Source organism: Vitis vinifera, chromosome 14 (genome assembly GCF_030704535.1).
Source record: "Vitis vinifera cultivar Pinot Noir 40024 chromosome 14, ASM3070453v1".
Taxonomy (NCBI): domain Eukaryota; kingdom Viridiplantae; phylum Streptophyta; class Magnoliopsida; order Vitales; family Vitaceae; genus Vitis; species Vitis vinifera.
In genome coordinates this window covers 23,195,069-23,210,340 of record NC_081818.1, presented here as the reverse complement: position 1 = coordinate 23,210,340, position 15,272 = coordinate 23,195,069, and the positions used below count along the sequence as shown (strand labels likewise).

General features: G+C 32.8%; 1 protein-coding gene across 1 annotated transcript; it reads right to left on the bottom strand.

Moving 5' to 3' along the window:
* Positions 1–1,179: 1,179 nt before the first annotated feature.
* Positions 1,180–7,720, bottom strand: LOC100244614 (E3 ubiquitin-protein ligase At3g02290). The gene is made up of 5 exons (XM_002281560.5): positions 7,346–7,720; positions 6,173–6,531; positions 3,327–3,747; positions 2,195–2,304; positions 1,180–1,516 (listed from the first exon to the last, which is right to left on the bottom strand). The coding sequence occupies exons 2-5, from the start codon at positions 6,290–6,292 to the stop codon at positions 1,490–1,492; spliced, it is 678 nt and encodes a 225-aa protein (XP_002281596.1). The 5' UTR covers positions 6,293–6,531; positions 7,346–7,720; the 3' UTR covers positions 1,180–1,489.
* Positions 7,721–15,272: the final 7,552 nt, after the last annotated feature.

The following is a 15,272-nucleotide window of genomic DNA, read 5'->3' as shown; positions in this document are numbered from 1 at the left end:
TCTCCTAGCAAGGGCAATAGGCCTCTGATCCCAAGCGAAAACAGTCTTTTCATCATTCATTTCTTGCAAATAGAGATTGCTGATGAAATGTCCAAATCTTACCAGCAAGGGGAAGGCACCACCGCTAGAACACAACAGCAATGTCATCCAAAGGCCACTGGACAGGGCGTGTGTGCACCCATGTCGGCTAGAAGTTAAGCACTTGCATGGTTGCATTCCCTTATCTGGCTAAGCTGATATCTATGTTGAAGCTTGAGTTGCCAGGACCCAATCTAGTAGAGCACTGCTATTTTGTATTCCAAAGGGAGGGAGGAGATTCCATTCCGTGTCACTGTGAAATAATCTCCTCAGAGCTACAGAGTGATGAGAGAGAGAGAGAGACCTTTGAAATCAGATCTATTGAAAGCCATCAGAAGAGGTTGGGAGGGTTTTCAGAAGCTGGTGTTTACGCCATGATGCAGTTGCACTTTATTGATATTGATGACATTTCAGGAACTGGAGTGTAATCCTTGATCATAAAAGATGAGAGACTCATGGGGATTGGGGAGTGGCAACCAAGTTACCAACAGACTTCTGAAGCAGAATTTGCAGTGCTAAGTGGTAGTCAAAGGTGCATCAAACATGCATCACTCCAGAATTTGCAGAATGGAACTATCATAACTTCATATTTTGATAGCCTTGGCTCAAGATTTCAGCACATGCTGAGACAACAGAATCCACAAATGTTACCATCACAAAGGCACCATGGTGCTCATAAATTTTATTTTTTATTTTTCCCCATTAAGGCATCTGTCTCCCTCCCTCCATAATCCCCTCTGCCTAGGCAGTTCAGGGTTCAGTTTCAAGTTTCCATGGAAGTTGCAAAAATGATTACCAACGTTCTTATGGGTTACCAAGAATTTAAATAAATAAATTTGAAATTCTCCTTCCACATAGTCAAGTGGTTCTTTTTTTTTCTTTTTTTTCAACTAATTATTAATAAGAAAAAAAAAAAAAAGGTGGAGCAAAGAGCTTGTAGAGTTCTGAATCTAACAGCGGAAACTAGGGCGGATGTTGATTTTGCGTATTTCAGCTCAAGCCCTAAGGGAACCTTGAGTTCTTTACGATCAGGGAGAGAGAAATCTGCCATTAACAATATACGAGAGAGAGAGAGAGAGAGAGAGAGATAGAGAGAGAGAATTTACTCCATATGGGATGATGTTTCTTCATTCCATTCAAACTTCCCTTTCCAGCGTTTTGAGGCTCTTTTAGGAAACAATACCCAGAAAGTTTTTCAATTCGAATGCAACAGATGAGAAGAAAACCTAGGAAGTTAGAGAATATAATTGCCATGATGGTTAAGCAAACCAAATTTTCATATTTACTTTCAGATAACACACTTTAACCTATGGTATTCACAATGACTCTACACTTTCTCTTTTTCCTTTTTCTCTTTTCTTTTCCTGTTTGTTGCTGGCTTCATCCACGACGAGAACCTTTCAAGTAAAGATCAAGTCGTTTCATCGAACATCATAACCTAGAAAAGCCAAACCAAATGAACATAATGTCATTATTAAGCAAGATGGAGATGGAAAGATACATTTTTGTGCACCAAGTTTATTCTCACTATGCCTATCTCCATAAATAATTCATACATCAAACAAGTAAGCAGCTGGAGCAGCTGGCCCTGTTTGGTGCCAAGAGAGCAGAGGAAATGAATATAAAAACATAAATGATTCAGTCCTCCTAATATTTTGATTTCAAAACCTGATGATACTACAAATGAGAAGTTTTCTCTAATTTCGTCCATTTTACTTTAATAAACAAGGATGATAATAATAATAATAATCAGCTGTCTATGCTTCCAATACTAAACCTAAAATGTGACGGTGAAAAATCAATGAAAACCACATAGGGATAGCAATTGGTGCCACTTAAGACAAGAAATGGGCACTTCAATACTTCTAGAGCTAGGCCTTGGATGAAATGAAAATTAGGAGGTTCTGCTTCTAGCAAAATAATATAATGTTTTGCTTAGAATGAAAAGTGACAAGAATAATCCAAAACTGCTGAACTTATGGGCTGGAGATCAAATATCTTACTCAGTAGTTCAATATTTTATATGAAGCAGTGTATTGAAGATGTGACCTATGCCTAATCAATGCTATGACAAAGTAAACAAGCAACTTCACATGACAGAAATGAAAAACGATACCTTGCCACAGACTGGACATGTTTCACTTCTCTCCATCCATTCATATATACAACCAAGGTGAAAATGGTGAGAGCATTTTGTCATTATCTTGGGATTTTCTGGAGTATATTCTGCATAAAAGATAAGTATGAACAAATCAGAATCTATACCCTAAAACATTCTAATATTTGAGTACAGTTAACAGAATCATCAACCTAATAATGACAAGATTGAAACCTCGCAAAATGCTGCTTTTGACTTGCATGTTGGCTTGGAAGTTAGTAAACTTAGTTAGCACTCTCTGTGTAGTGATGCCTCTCAATCACCAAAAATTTCCCTCACAGCTTTGGGGCTAATCTATTGAAGGAAAAGAGCATGGAGAGAGAGGAGCAAGCAGTAAGCTATCACAAAAACACACCCCCCCCCCCCCCCCCCCAAATCAGGATGCCATTGCTTCCCAGCTACCACAATAGCTTGCCTTCTTCATTAAACAATTGTTGCAACTCTGCCCTTCTCACCAGTTTGGAGTGAGAATGTGTATTCTTTTGGTGGGTGGGTGTGGAGGGAATGAATTTCTAATGGTCACAGTGAAAGAAAAGCTCATAAGTTCTTGGCTTCTCGCTACCTCAGTTAATTTTACTGTTGAAATTGAATGGCTTCCACTACGTCATTATTTTTGGTAAGAGCGGACACTTACCCCTTAGCTTTCTTTGTTTGTATATTTTTATTTTCTACTTTCTTATGCAATTAGTTTATTATTAGAAAATGTGCATGTTTGTTACTTCAGGTTAATAGAGCAACATTACATTTCCCAATCAAGATTATTCAAAAAGAAAATTGATATTTGTGTCAGTATGTAACCAATTGTAAATCCCACAACAAAAATGCATAATATATGCTTTTTCTGCAAATGTTAAAAGTGAATGGATATAAGCAGATTTTAAAGTGTCCAAGCTGATTTTGGCATATATTGACACAAAAGTATCAGCCCATCATCAAGCATCCAGTGTGCTAACAATCAGTAGGGACTAGGGAGAAGCACCTTAGATATGAAGGTTACAGCATGGGTTAGCTGTGTTTGCATATCAAGGTTATAGCATAGTTTAGTTTTATTGCTACAACATAAAAAGGAAAATATATTATAAACTTTTACCTTCAAGACATGTTGGACAGACATCCTCATCTTCTGACGATGAATAAATAAACCCAAGTCCCATTGTTGTTTTTGCCATCGAATGCTTCACTGAGGACCTGGGGCGCTGTTCTTTTGATCCATCATCTGACTCATTCCACTTGTCTCTGGTAATCAAAGATTCTGAATCCCCATCAGTATCACTTCTTAGAGGTTCTGACTCCTCATGTGAATGACTTGAACCCTTCTCGCGTCTTGAAACAAGCCCATCCCGCTGCAAGCGGAAATTCCTCGGGTCCACATCATAAGGCAAGGGCCTTGGAGGAGAACGATACATGTCAGATAAAGAGTCATCAAGGGATGTAGTGGAACTCAAAGAAGCCGCCCCCTGAATGGATGATGGGATGGAATTCACTTCCCCTCTTCGAAATAATGATGTATACTACAAAGAGATAAGAGACAGAAACAAAGAAGAGAAGGTTGGAGTTAAATCAAAAAGAATACTAGAAGGTAAACTCACTATAATTTGAATAAATGCATACAACCATAAAATATCCTCATTCCTTTGAAAACTTGCTTCCTCACCCAAAAATAATGAAGGGACAGCAAGCACTTCCCCTTTTCAAAAATGAGATGTATATTACAAAAAGATAAAAAGGGGAAGAAAAAAAGGAAAAGAAGCAGGTCGAAATTCCAACAAAGGGAATACTTAAAGGTAAAGTTTGCATATCTAAAATTTACCTAGCTTCATACTACTATAAAATATGAATCATTTGTAAGGTTACTTGCTTATCCAAAAAACAAACAATTAATCAAAGGTCAATCTGGCAAATTATAAAATAAACTACTATAAGCTAGACTTACAAACTCAGACTAACACATGTTGATTCCTAGGATGGTGAATATTGAAAAGTAGGTACTTTCTAACAGATTTCTTGGTCCATTAGCACAACTGTATGATTCTGCAAAGAAGTAAACAAGTCCTTGCATTTGGGAGACATAACACGGATCACAAATTCAAAAGGAAATTATGAAACAAAAAAAAAAAGAAAAAGAAAAAAGAAAGCATTGTTCATACCCAGAAAGAAGAATATCTTATCCTTCCTCATATTTTGTTTTTCTCAATCAACTTTCTTTATTTCTCTTATTTAAAAACTAACTTTATGAAGATCAAGAAACTGAATCGGAAGGGAAAATGAAAGACTGGAACTACATATTCTGTGTGAAGAAACAACCACAGTAAATACAGAAACACAGTGACAATTGACTTCATGTAAGTGGGATCTAAATTGTAGAAAATTTAATGAGTTCTTGCATGTGATCATTAATACTGACAATTCATATTCCTTTTCTGCAACACCACTTCCCACTCTTTCAATCTCTAACCCAGACATGATGTTTCCTACATAGATTTTTTGAGACATGATGTCTCCTTCAAAGATTTCAACTAATGCAACATATGAACAAAGTCTCCCACCCCTCCAATTAAAATCAGAACAAAATCTAAGGTTTTGCCCAACTGCAATGTAGAAGAGACTCAAGAGTTTTTAACATTTAGGGAAGTATTATTCCAAGGAATGGAGTGCACGTGCAAAGGATTACCAATAAGTTAGAATATATGTGATATAACGCTCATGAATCACATTAGGGCATGAAAAAGGCTAAGGTAAGCTTGCATTTACCATAAGATATAGCCTTAACAGTAGGATAATGGATGAACTCTGACAAGTTAATAAATCAATAAGGGGATGCTACACAGAAGGCCAGTAATGTTAAACAAAAAGCAAATGGAAGAGAGACAAAGAAGGAGAGATTAGTGTCAACCACTCTATTCCTCCTTAGGAAGGAGGAAGGGACCAGTCAAAGAGGACCATACTAGAAGTGAAGCTGGATACTATTGAAGCAATCTTTGTGTCATCAGGCATGGGTAAACAAGCAATTGAGCAACTATTCATTATTGCAGTTGGTCATCCACTTCTTGCAGTGTGCCATGCCTTTTAGCTGTTTCAACAACCATATTTTGATCCCACAACCAAACACTGATTGTTCCCTACCTCCAGGGAGATAGGAACAACTCGTCCACCCTATACTTTCTTTGACTGAGAATGATCTTGGGGAAAAGAAAGCAAACCCTTCTGATCCTTCAGGTTGATAGGCATGGAGGTGTCTTCTTCAAGTTGGTCAAGCAGATATTTCCTATCTTCCCCATCCAGGGGTTTGTAATTCAATGTTCTTTTGATGTGCCAGAAAAACACAGTTCTAACAAGCTACTCCAGGATAAACAATAGGCACGTGGAGGGATTGACACTACCGTCACTCAAAGAATACAACCATACCCCCTTATGTTGCCTTGGGAATAAACAGAGGCTTAAGGTTTATTTCACCTGGCAAGTGTAGAACATGAGGCATAAGTTTACCATCTGATGAAGTGTTATTTCACCCACTCAAAATTATCCCTCCGCATACAGTAGTCTAACATTGGTCACATTTAGATAACATATCTTTTTGTTGCTAATGAACCAATCGCCTGGAGAAATTCTCTCTTGATTTGCAGCATAGCAATTAGGGAGGGTTCTAACACATGTCTGAAATCAAACTCAAGTTTTACCCTTCAAGAATCTAATGATAGATAAGGAAAAGATGTATGCAACCCATTGCCTGTTGCTAGAATTTAGGAGAAGGGAAAGCACTGTAAGTTTTCTGTTACAGCCGAATACCAGGTGACAATGCCCAAATTACATGACTGGCAGAGGGATGCAGATGTTATCCTTTCCAGGTGTGCTTGAATTTTGTAATTCAATCAAATGACACTTTCACAAAAGGATTTGATAAAAATAAAAGTTAGTAACAAGAACTATGAAATATACCACATTCAAGAAGTTCTGAACAAAGCAACTGAGGCACATACAGTTCCTATATATGGAACTGTTGGGATTTACATAATCGTCAAAATCCTCAACCCGCAAACAGCAACAAACAGAACCCATGATGCCAGTCTCGACCTCTTCCTTTCACTTAAAACCCTCCACCGTGATTCCCCAATCACATCCACAAAAAACAAATGTGTCGAGGCTATGGGGTAGGAAAGAAATACTTGGGGCAATAAACAGATGTGGATATAAAAGGAATGAGAGGGGACGCTATGCTCGCAGAAGTAATAGTGCCTCTGCGAACCAGTACCCTCTCTCTTCTATACCCAAAATTCTAATGTCCTTGTAGGATTCACCTGTAAAATAAGAAAGATATATATCATGAGCATAAGAGTCACCGGAAAGAGCTGATTTTAACATCTGATCAATTTAATGAATCATGCAGCTAGAAGGAAACAATCCATACACATTGTATCATATCACAAATTTTAATCACTGATTAACGTGGTTGACGCCTACCCTTCCTTAAAAAAAACAATCCCAACAAAATGGTTTTTACAAAAACAAGTCATATCTGGATAATTATGAAACAAATTACTTTATTAATGGCATTAAGAACAAACAGAATTGTCCCGTAAACAAATTGATTAAAAAGGCAACTGAAAACTGCATCCATTTCATAGAGATTATAAATTAACCACTGAGCAAGCAAGCAATACTTCTCTTTCTTGAAGAAGCTATACACCCACAAATATATCTTATTCAAAATAATTTTTGGCGAGGAATCAAGGACAGCTGCAAAGCCAATACCCAGACATATGACAGAATATGAGAAAGCAACAATCCATGTCAACAAATTTTCTCTTATTTTCAATGAAAAGTTAGAACTTGTTTTCAGGATTTCTTCAAAATCAAGAAAGGGGTTCTTTCCTTTGACAACAAGGAAAAAAAAGAGGAACACACCAACCGAAGGGAAAATCCACAACTCTGTAAACAAACATGGCGAACACAAATGGAATTAAAAATAATAATAATAATAATAATTCCCATGTGAAAAGACAAAAACAAAGATCGACCCAGCAAAATTCACGGATCAAAAAAACAAAAAAGACCCATTTCAACCCATCAAATTGAACACTGAACAGAGCATCCAACCCCCATATCCAATACCTGAAGAGTTAGTAAGTGAAGGAGAGGAAGAGGGAAAAAGCTATGATCTTTGCGGGTAGTCACAGAAAACCCAGAACCTGAAAGTTGGATGCTAGTATGGAATCTATATTGGGGAAATTGTTTGTAAATTTGGGCGAGAAAAGCGATGAGCACGCGGAATTAAAGCGACCTCGGTTGGACCTTCGGTGGTGGGTGGCATACTCCACACTCAGACTTCAGAGACAATCCTAACTTTTACGAAAACAAAGTGTACCACCTTCTATCAATTTTCAATTGCATATTCATCGTCCCCTTTTTTATTGAAACAATAAAACTGAATTATGCTGGTTTTATGGAATCTTTTGTCCAAATATTTTTTTAGAAGGCAATCATATCACTTTCTTTTTTTTATATATCTTTTGTTAATTATAATATAGCAATTAAATTTTCCTTTTTTAATATTTTTATTATTTATAATATAGTAATTAATATGTGGGATTATTATGTTAATAAATAATAATTAATAATTTTATATTGTCAGAAATTTCTATTATTGTGTTATAATTTTCAGCCCTTTGCATGGCAAACCTAATTAATAGGTCAACACGTGTCTTCATGGGTCACAACACCAACTCAGAAATATATAAAAAGTCAAATATTAAAATTCTCTCTTTATTTATAAGGAAGTTCCTAAAAAAAAATTTAAAGTATGATTATTATTACCCGAATCCACCGTCTTAAAATTCAACCCAACATCTCAATAGTAATAATGGCTGATTCCTTCAAAAACAATTCCAAAAAATAGTTTTTAAAAATTTTTCTTTCATTTTTATAAAGTAAAAGTCTCTATAGAAACCTAAAATATTTTTAACTTATTTTTAAATCTATTTTAAAAATAAATTTTATATCAATTTTTTTATTTTTAATTATTTTACATGTTTATATAATTATTTTTTTAAATAATTTTTAAAAAATTCGAAACACTTGTTTTTTGTGCTTTTTGTTTTAAGTAACAAGAAAACTGTTTTAAAAAAATTCCATTATTTTTTTTTTTATGAAATGCTTTTTTGGTGCTTGGTGTCAATTAATGTTTTTTTTTCCTCAATTTTTTCCATTGAAAATAATCATTAAAATTATGTTTAGTTCTTGAAAGTAATAAGGAAAAAAAATTAAAACTTATTTTTTTATGATTTTACTATAAAAAAAATACAAATATATAATTAAAATTAGTTAAAATTTATATTTTTAAATTATTTAATTTTACCCAGACATTAAATGAGTCTTAAATATCATATAAAATAATTTATTTAATTTAATTTAATTTTTTATTTTTGTATTTTTTTATCTATTTTTTGTGTTAATTTTTTTTTTCAAATTTTTCAATAATCAAAGCCTATAAAATTGTGTAAATTGTTGAATGGATATTTAATTGGTTTTCAATGATCTAATGATTTTCTTACATTTGAACATACGTTGTCTTCACACCAAAATTCAAACTTGAATTATGATTTTTATACATCTCTAATAAATTCAATGCCAACCAAAAGGAATATAATAGCATTGAATATTCAAGTATAAAGTTTGCATGGGCCTACGTCATATAAAATATTGCAAAACACTAATAAGTGGTTGGTGGTATATAATGTTACTTAATCAACTTTGTTGCATGTTTGAATTATACTAAACAAATAATGGAAGACTTGAAATGATCCATTCCATTTATCTAAGTAACAATCTTTATTTGTTTATTTTAATTTGAGTATTTATATTGATTAAATAGTTTGCTTTTTCTCATATCAAGATACCAGTTCAGGTATTTTGTATTAAAAAATAGTTCGGACATATATGATTTTGTTTTAAAACAAGAATAAATGCAATATAAATAAAGATAGAGACAAATATGTATTACTTTAATGATATGTAATGGGGAAGAAGGAATAAGAGAAAAAAGTCAAGAAAGTTGAGAGAATAAGAGAAAGAGAGAATTTCTTCTTGCTCGAGATGAGTCTTCTACAAGGGATGGAAAATCGCTTTCCAAATGACCTTCTATTACTCTTCTTTGAGATGAGTAATGGAAGTTTATAAATAAACATTTTTTAATTCCACAATTCATGTGGTGGTCATTCACCACCACATTTACAATAAATTTTGATTTATTTGATTACAATTAGTTTGTTTATTTGTGATTTGTTGATAAGGTTGAAACCCCTAATTTTTATTTACTTTTAAATAAATGTTTTTTATTCTAATAAATTAGACACCATTTGTGTCGATGGTTCTTATTTTTATTTTATTTTGTTGAAAATGGGAATTAAAATAAAATGTATATTATAAGATAATACTAATAATATAAATATTTTATTAATATAAAATAAATTATTCTATAAGTTAAAATGGAGCTTATAAGAAAAGCAATATCTAAACTTACGAGTGTGTGTGTTTATATATACATATATATACAACTAACAAATATGTCTAGAAAATTAATTACAAAATCAAACAAAAAAACAACTAGAATATATAACTAACAAATATATCGAAAAAAATTATTTTGAAGATCAAATAAGAAAAATAAAATTAGTAGATAGAAGTGAGAAAGAAATATACTCACAAAAGTCCACAACAAAACAATCCAAGAGATCTCCAAAACTCTAATGACCAACTATCAAATCAAATATAAAACAGTCTACTTTCTCTCCAAGATGATACAAGAAGAAAGAAAAAACACAAAAGGAAAAAGAAAAATGAGGGAATGAAATTCTCTAGAAAACTGTCCACCACCATTGCGTAGTGCCTTAAGGGGTTTGTGCCCTTTTATAAGGGTTCAACTCCCTTTTCTTTAGCAAAATCGACCATCTACATGTCAAACATAATGGACCCATTTACAATAGAAAATAAGGCCTAAATCAATAGCATATCAAGTCCAAAGCCCAAATCAAATAAATTATATTAGGCCCAACTAATAAAAATGGATCTTTGATCTAAGAGACCCAAATCATGCAACTCAACGATCTAATTCTAATATTAATAAACTCAACAAGTCCAATCAAATAAATTCAATGAAATAACCAATGATAAAAGCTTAAAATAATTTTCAATAAACTCAAATAAAACGTAAGTCAATAAACCCAAATCATGAATGTGAATTATTAAACAAGATTCAAATGATATTCAAATCACTTAAGCTCAACCCAAAATCCACAAAAAATATACAAATCAAATGAAAGCAAACCCAAAAATAATGAAAATTAGCCCCAACATCAGTTACTATAGAAATAAAATAAAATAAAATAAAATAAACATCTTATGAATCTCTTAAAAAACCTATAGATGGATGGTGGCAAAGGAACGACAATATGTCGAGAAAAGAAGGAAAAAAAAGTGAGAATGAGAGAGAGGGATAGTGGTCAGAGATAGGCAGTGCTTGTGACTAGTTGGTGGTGATTGGTACAATAGAGATGGTGGAGACGTGGGTATGAAGAGAGAATGGAAAAAAAAAAAAAAAAAGTGAATAAAGAAAGGTTGAAGACAAGAGAGGAAATATGTGTTTAGGTGGAGTGAAAGTGATGGAAAATAAAGGTAAAATGGAAGGGAAAAAATGGGTAAACAGTTGTGGAGGAAAAGAACCCATCAAACCTTAGGATTTTCCTTATAAATGGGTTCTTAGGCATGAAGAAGAAATGGGCTTAAATTAAAACAAAAAAAAATTAGGTTTAAAAATTTAAGTAAAAAAAGCCTAAAAAAACTCTAATGAAATGAGCTAAGACAAATTTTTGAAATCTAAAAATATGTTCATCTTTAATAGAGTTCATAAATGAAATGAATGTGGATGCGAAAGTGAAATAAAAACATGAACAATGAGTGGAACAAAGTGAACTCTGCTAAAAAACAAGAAAAACCACAAATTTTTTTTCTAATAGAACACAAGTCTGCATAAACCAAAACAAAATCCAAGAGGACCTACAACCGAGAAAAAGAAGTAATAAAACGTTGGGCAAGGAAAATGGCTCATAGGACACCTTTAAAGTTATACTACAAATTCAATATTCTCTTCAAAAGACCTCCAAAAGTGGCTCAAAAATCAATATTGAAGTCAAGTAACAACTAGACCACCAAAGAGTACAAGAACAAACACATATAAAGGGAAATTTGCATTTGTACTATAAGAGGCATGAAGTGAAGGGCGCTAAGCAATATGATTGAAACATGTGCTCTAAACTAAAAAGGTTGTGTCATATACAATGGGGAATGAGAAACCTTAGGTGGTGATGCTTTATGGTGTCGAGGAGAATGTGAATACAATGACTAACTTCGGGTTATTGATGAAATGATGAACTAAGAAAAACTCCACATACATAAATCCATGGTAGTGAAACTTAGAAGATCCCATAGATACTAATTTATGGCAATGATACTAAAATGCCCACAAATACACATTAATGGTGGTGATACTCTAAAAGACCCATAAACACCAAATTATGATGACAATACTAATCAAAGACCCATAAATACTAATCTATAGTCGTGCTATCAATTATCAAACACCCATAAATACCAATCCATGGTGGTGATACACAACAATAAAAGGCTCATAGATGTATCTATGGTGGTGATAATGACAAAACCCACAAATAATATATCTATAGTGATGATACTCAAATAAAGGTCCATAGATACAAATATGTGGTGGTGATATTATGATAAAAGGCCCATAAATAACAAACTATGGTGGTAATATTGATAAAAGACCCATAGATACCAATCTATAATGGTGAAACGCTGATAAAAGGCTCACAAATGAAAATTTATGGTGGTCATACTTTGATAAAAAGTTCCTAGATGTCAATCTATGGTGGTGATACTTTGATAAAGGACTCATAAATGAAAATCTATGGTGGTAATATTATGATAAAAGACTCATAAATGTCAATTTATGATGGTGATATGTTGATAAAAGAACATAAATGTCAATCTATGGTGGTGATACTCTAATAAACGCTCATAAATACCAATGTATGGTGGTGATATTTTGATAAAAGGCCCATAGATGTTAATCTATGGTGGTGATACTTGACGAAAGGCCCATAAATGTCAATATATGATAGTGAGATGTTAATAATTAAAGGCCTATAGATACCAATTTATAGTGGTGAAATGTTGATAAAAGGCCCATAGATACCAATCTATGGTAGTGATACATAATAATCATAGACCCATAGATAACATATATATGTGGTGATATGCATGATAAAATCCCACAGATTCCAATCTATGATGGTGATACATGATACTCAAGGGCCTATGGATAACATATATATGGTGGTGATATGCATGATAAAAACCTACAAATACCAATCTATGGTGGTGATACATAATATTCAGAGGCCCACAAATAACATATCTATAGTGGTGATATGCATGATAAAAGCCCACCTATAAATCTATAGTGGTAATACACAATAATCAAAGGCCCACATATATGGTAGTGATATGCATGATAAAAGACAATGTTTTAAAAATTAGGGTGGATTGGTTGATTCAACTAGTTGAACTATCAATTGGTTCTTAATCCAATTTGGTTCGTCATTTGGGTCGGGCAAGGTATTAAACCAAGAACCTTGCAACTTGGCGATTCAACCGCTAAGCCAAACCACCCAACTGGTTTTGTAAGAACTAATATGTTTTTTTAACCCAAAAATTTAGAGGTGGAGATGTGGAGAATGGCGGTGTGGAAGCATTTTTTGGTGAGCAGGATGGTGACAAGGAAGCTTTTTCTGAGCAAAGATGATAATAACAAAAAGGCAGTGGAGACAATTTTGTAAAACATGGGCACAACTATGTTGGTAAAGGCATTAGAGAGAATGTAAGATTTGGAGGAAAACAAAGAGGTAAAGGTTGTTGATAGAAAAGAGGGGATAAAAAAGAAAGAGAAAGAGTGAAGGTAAAGACGGCTCCTAAGGGTTTTTAAAGGTTTTATATATATATAAAATGTGGGATGGACAATGACTATTAAGTCATGTAAGTCATTAAATGGGTATAAGATTAAATCTCTCAAATGTAAACTTATTAAATGGGTATGTAAATTTTATGGAAAAAATTTAAATCTAGCACATCAAAATTAAAAATAAATATTTATATTTATCTATACTTAATTTCAAGATAATAAATATAAATAAACAATTAATAATTTTTAAGATAAGAAATAATAAATTATATAATTATTAAAATGTAAATATATTTAAATAATAAAATGTTATTTCATGTTAACCATTAAAAGCTATATTTTTATTATTTAATAGAAATAGAAATATCAATATGATAATAAGTTTAAGATAAGATGAAGAAATATATTTAAAATTTAAAATTTAAAATTATTTTATTTTTAATAAAATTTAAATTATATATTTATGATGTCACCGGTTTAACCGTAATTCGACCATCGGTCTGACCTGGGTTCGATCACCAATCCGACCACTTGTCCGACCAATGAATCGTGAACCAGTAACTTTTTTGGTTCAATGATCAGTTCGATTTTGAAAATATTGATAAAATGATGAATGGTGACATGATCAAGATCTAAATAACCTAGAGATAACTGTGATAAGACCTAGGTCAACGTCGCAAACACTAGAATCCAAAGGAACTAGAGATGAACTAAGATAGAACCTAGGACATGGTCACTATGACCAAAATCAAAAGATGATAAGAGAAAACCAAAAACATACTTGAAATAAAAGGATGTGACCTATAATTGAAATCACCTAAAACACTAAGGAAGACGAGATGTGGTTATCATGACTGAAATCAAAGGAAACTAAAGACAAAATTGAGATAGGGTCTTAAAATGACGTCATAGTGATGAGAATCCAAAGAAACTACAAATAAAAGAGATATAGTCCTAATGATTGAAATTGAAGACAAATAAAGACAATACTCGGATAGTCCTAAGATGACATCGCATTGATGAGAATAAAAAAGGAATTATAGATAAGAAAGATAGAACCTAGGATGACGTTGTGATGATGGGAATTCCAAGGAACTACAAATAAAATAAATGTGGTCACCATGACTGAAAACACCTAAAATAAGTTGGAAGTAAGGGATGCAATTGCCATAACCAAAATAGTTTAAAACAAACTCGAAGATGAGGGACGTAGTCTATGACAAGAATCACCGAAAACATACTTGAAAAGGAGTATGGTTTACAAGCAAAATCATCTAAAATAACTTGAAAGGGAAGGATGCGATTGTCATGATTGGGATCACTTAAAGGAAACTAAAAAAGGAGTGACTAAGATAAATATGCAAAAAAAACTTGATGAAAAAGGGTATGTCCTAGTATGACAACTCACAAGATTAGCAACCAGACTGAGTAGCAATGAAATTTACTAAAGATTTGATAATCTAAAAGAATGGGGAAATGCTCTAGTATGCAACAATGATCAACATAAATGCAGAATGTCGAAACATGAGACACTCTAAGATATGCTCAACAATAATGCAATGAAAATATCTAACCTTAGTTAACAATGCCAAATAAGAGCATGCATAATGGAAATGATAACAAAACCTAAAGGCATTTGATTGATATAAAACAAATATTGCATTATGTTTATGAAACAACTTGTATGAGTTCATTTTATTTAAGAAAATTAAAACCATAAATACTTAGATGAGTGGATTGAAGATACCTTTGAAATCATCATAAAACTCAATCACAAATAAGGTATGATCATGCCTACAAATCATTCATAAATACTTGCGATTCATATAGCAAGTCATGATCAAAGAAAACCTAACAATATGATATGAAGATAATGTTGCAAGTATTGTATAGATTAAAAATAAGTTATATTAAATGAGATAAAATCAAATACATTTCAGCAATGTATAGACAAAACTCCAAAAGAGTGGTAAAATTGATGTTTAACAAATATGTTTAGGTGAT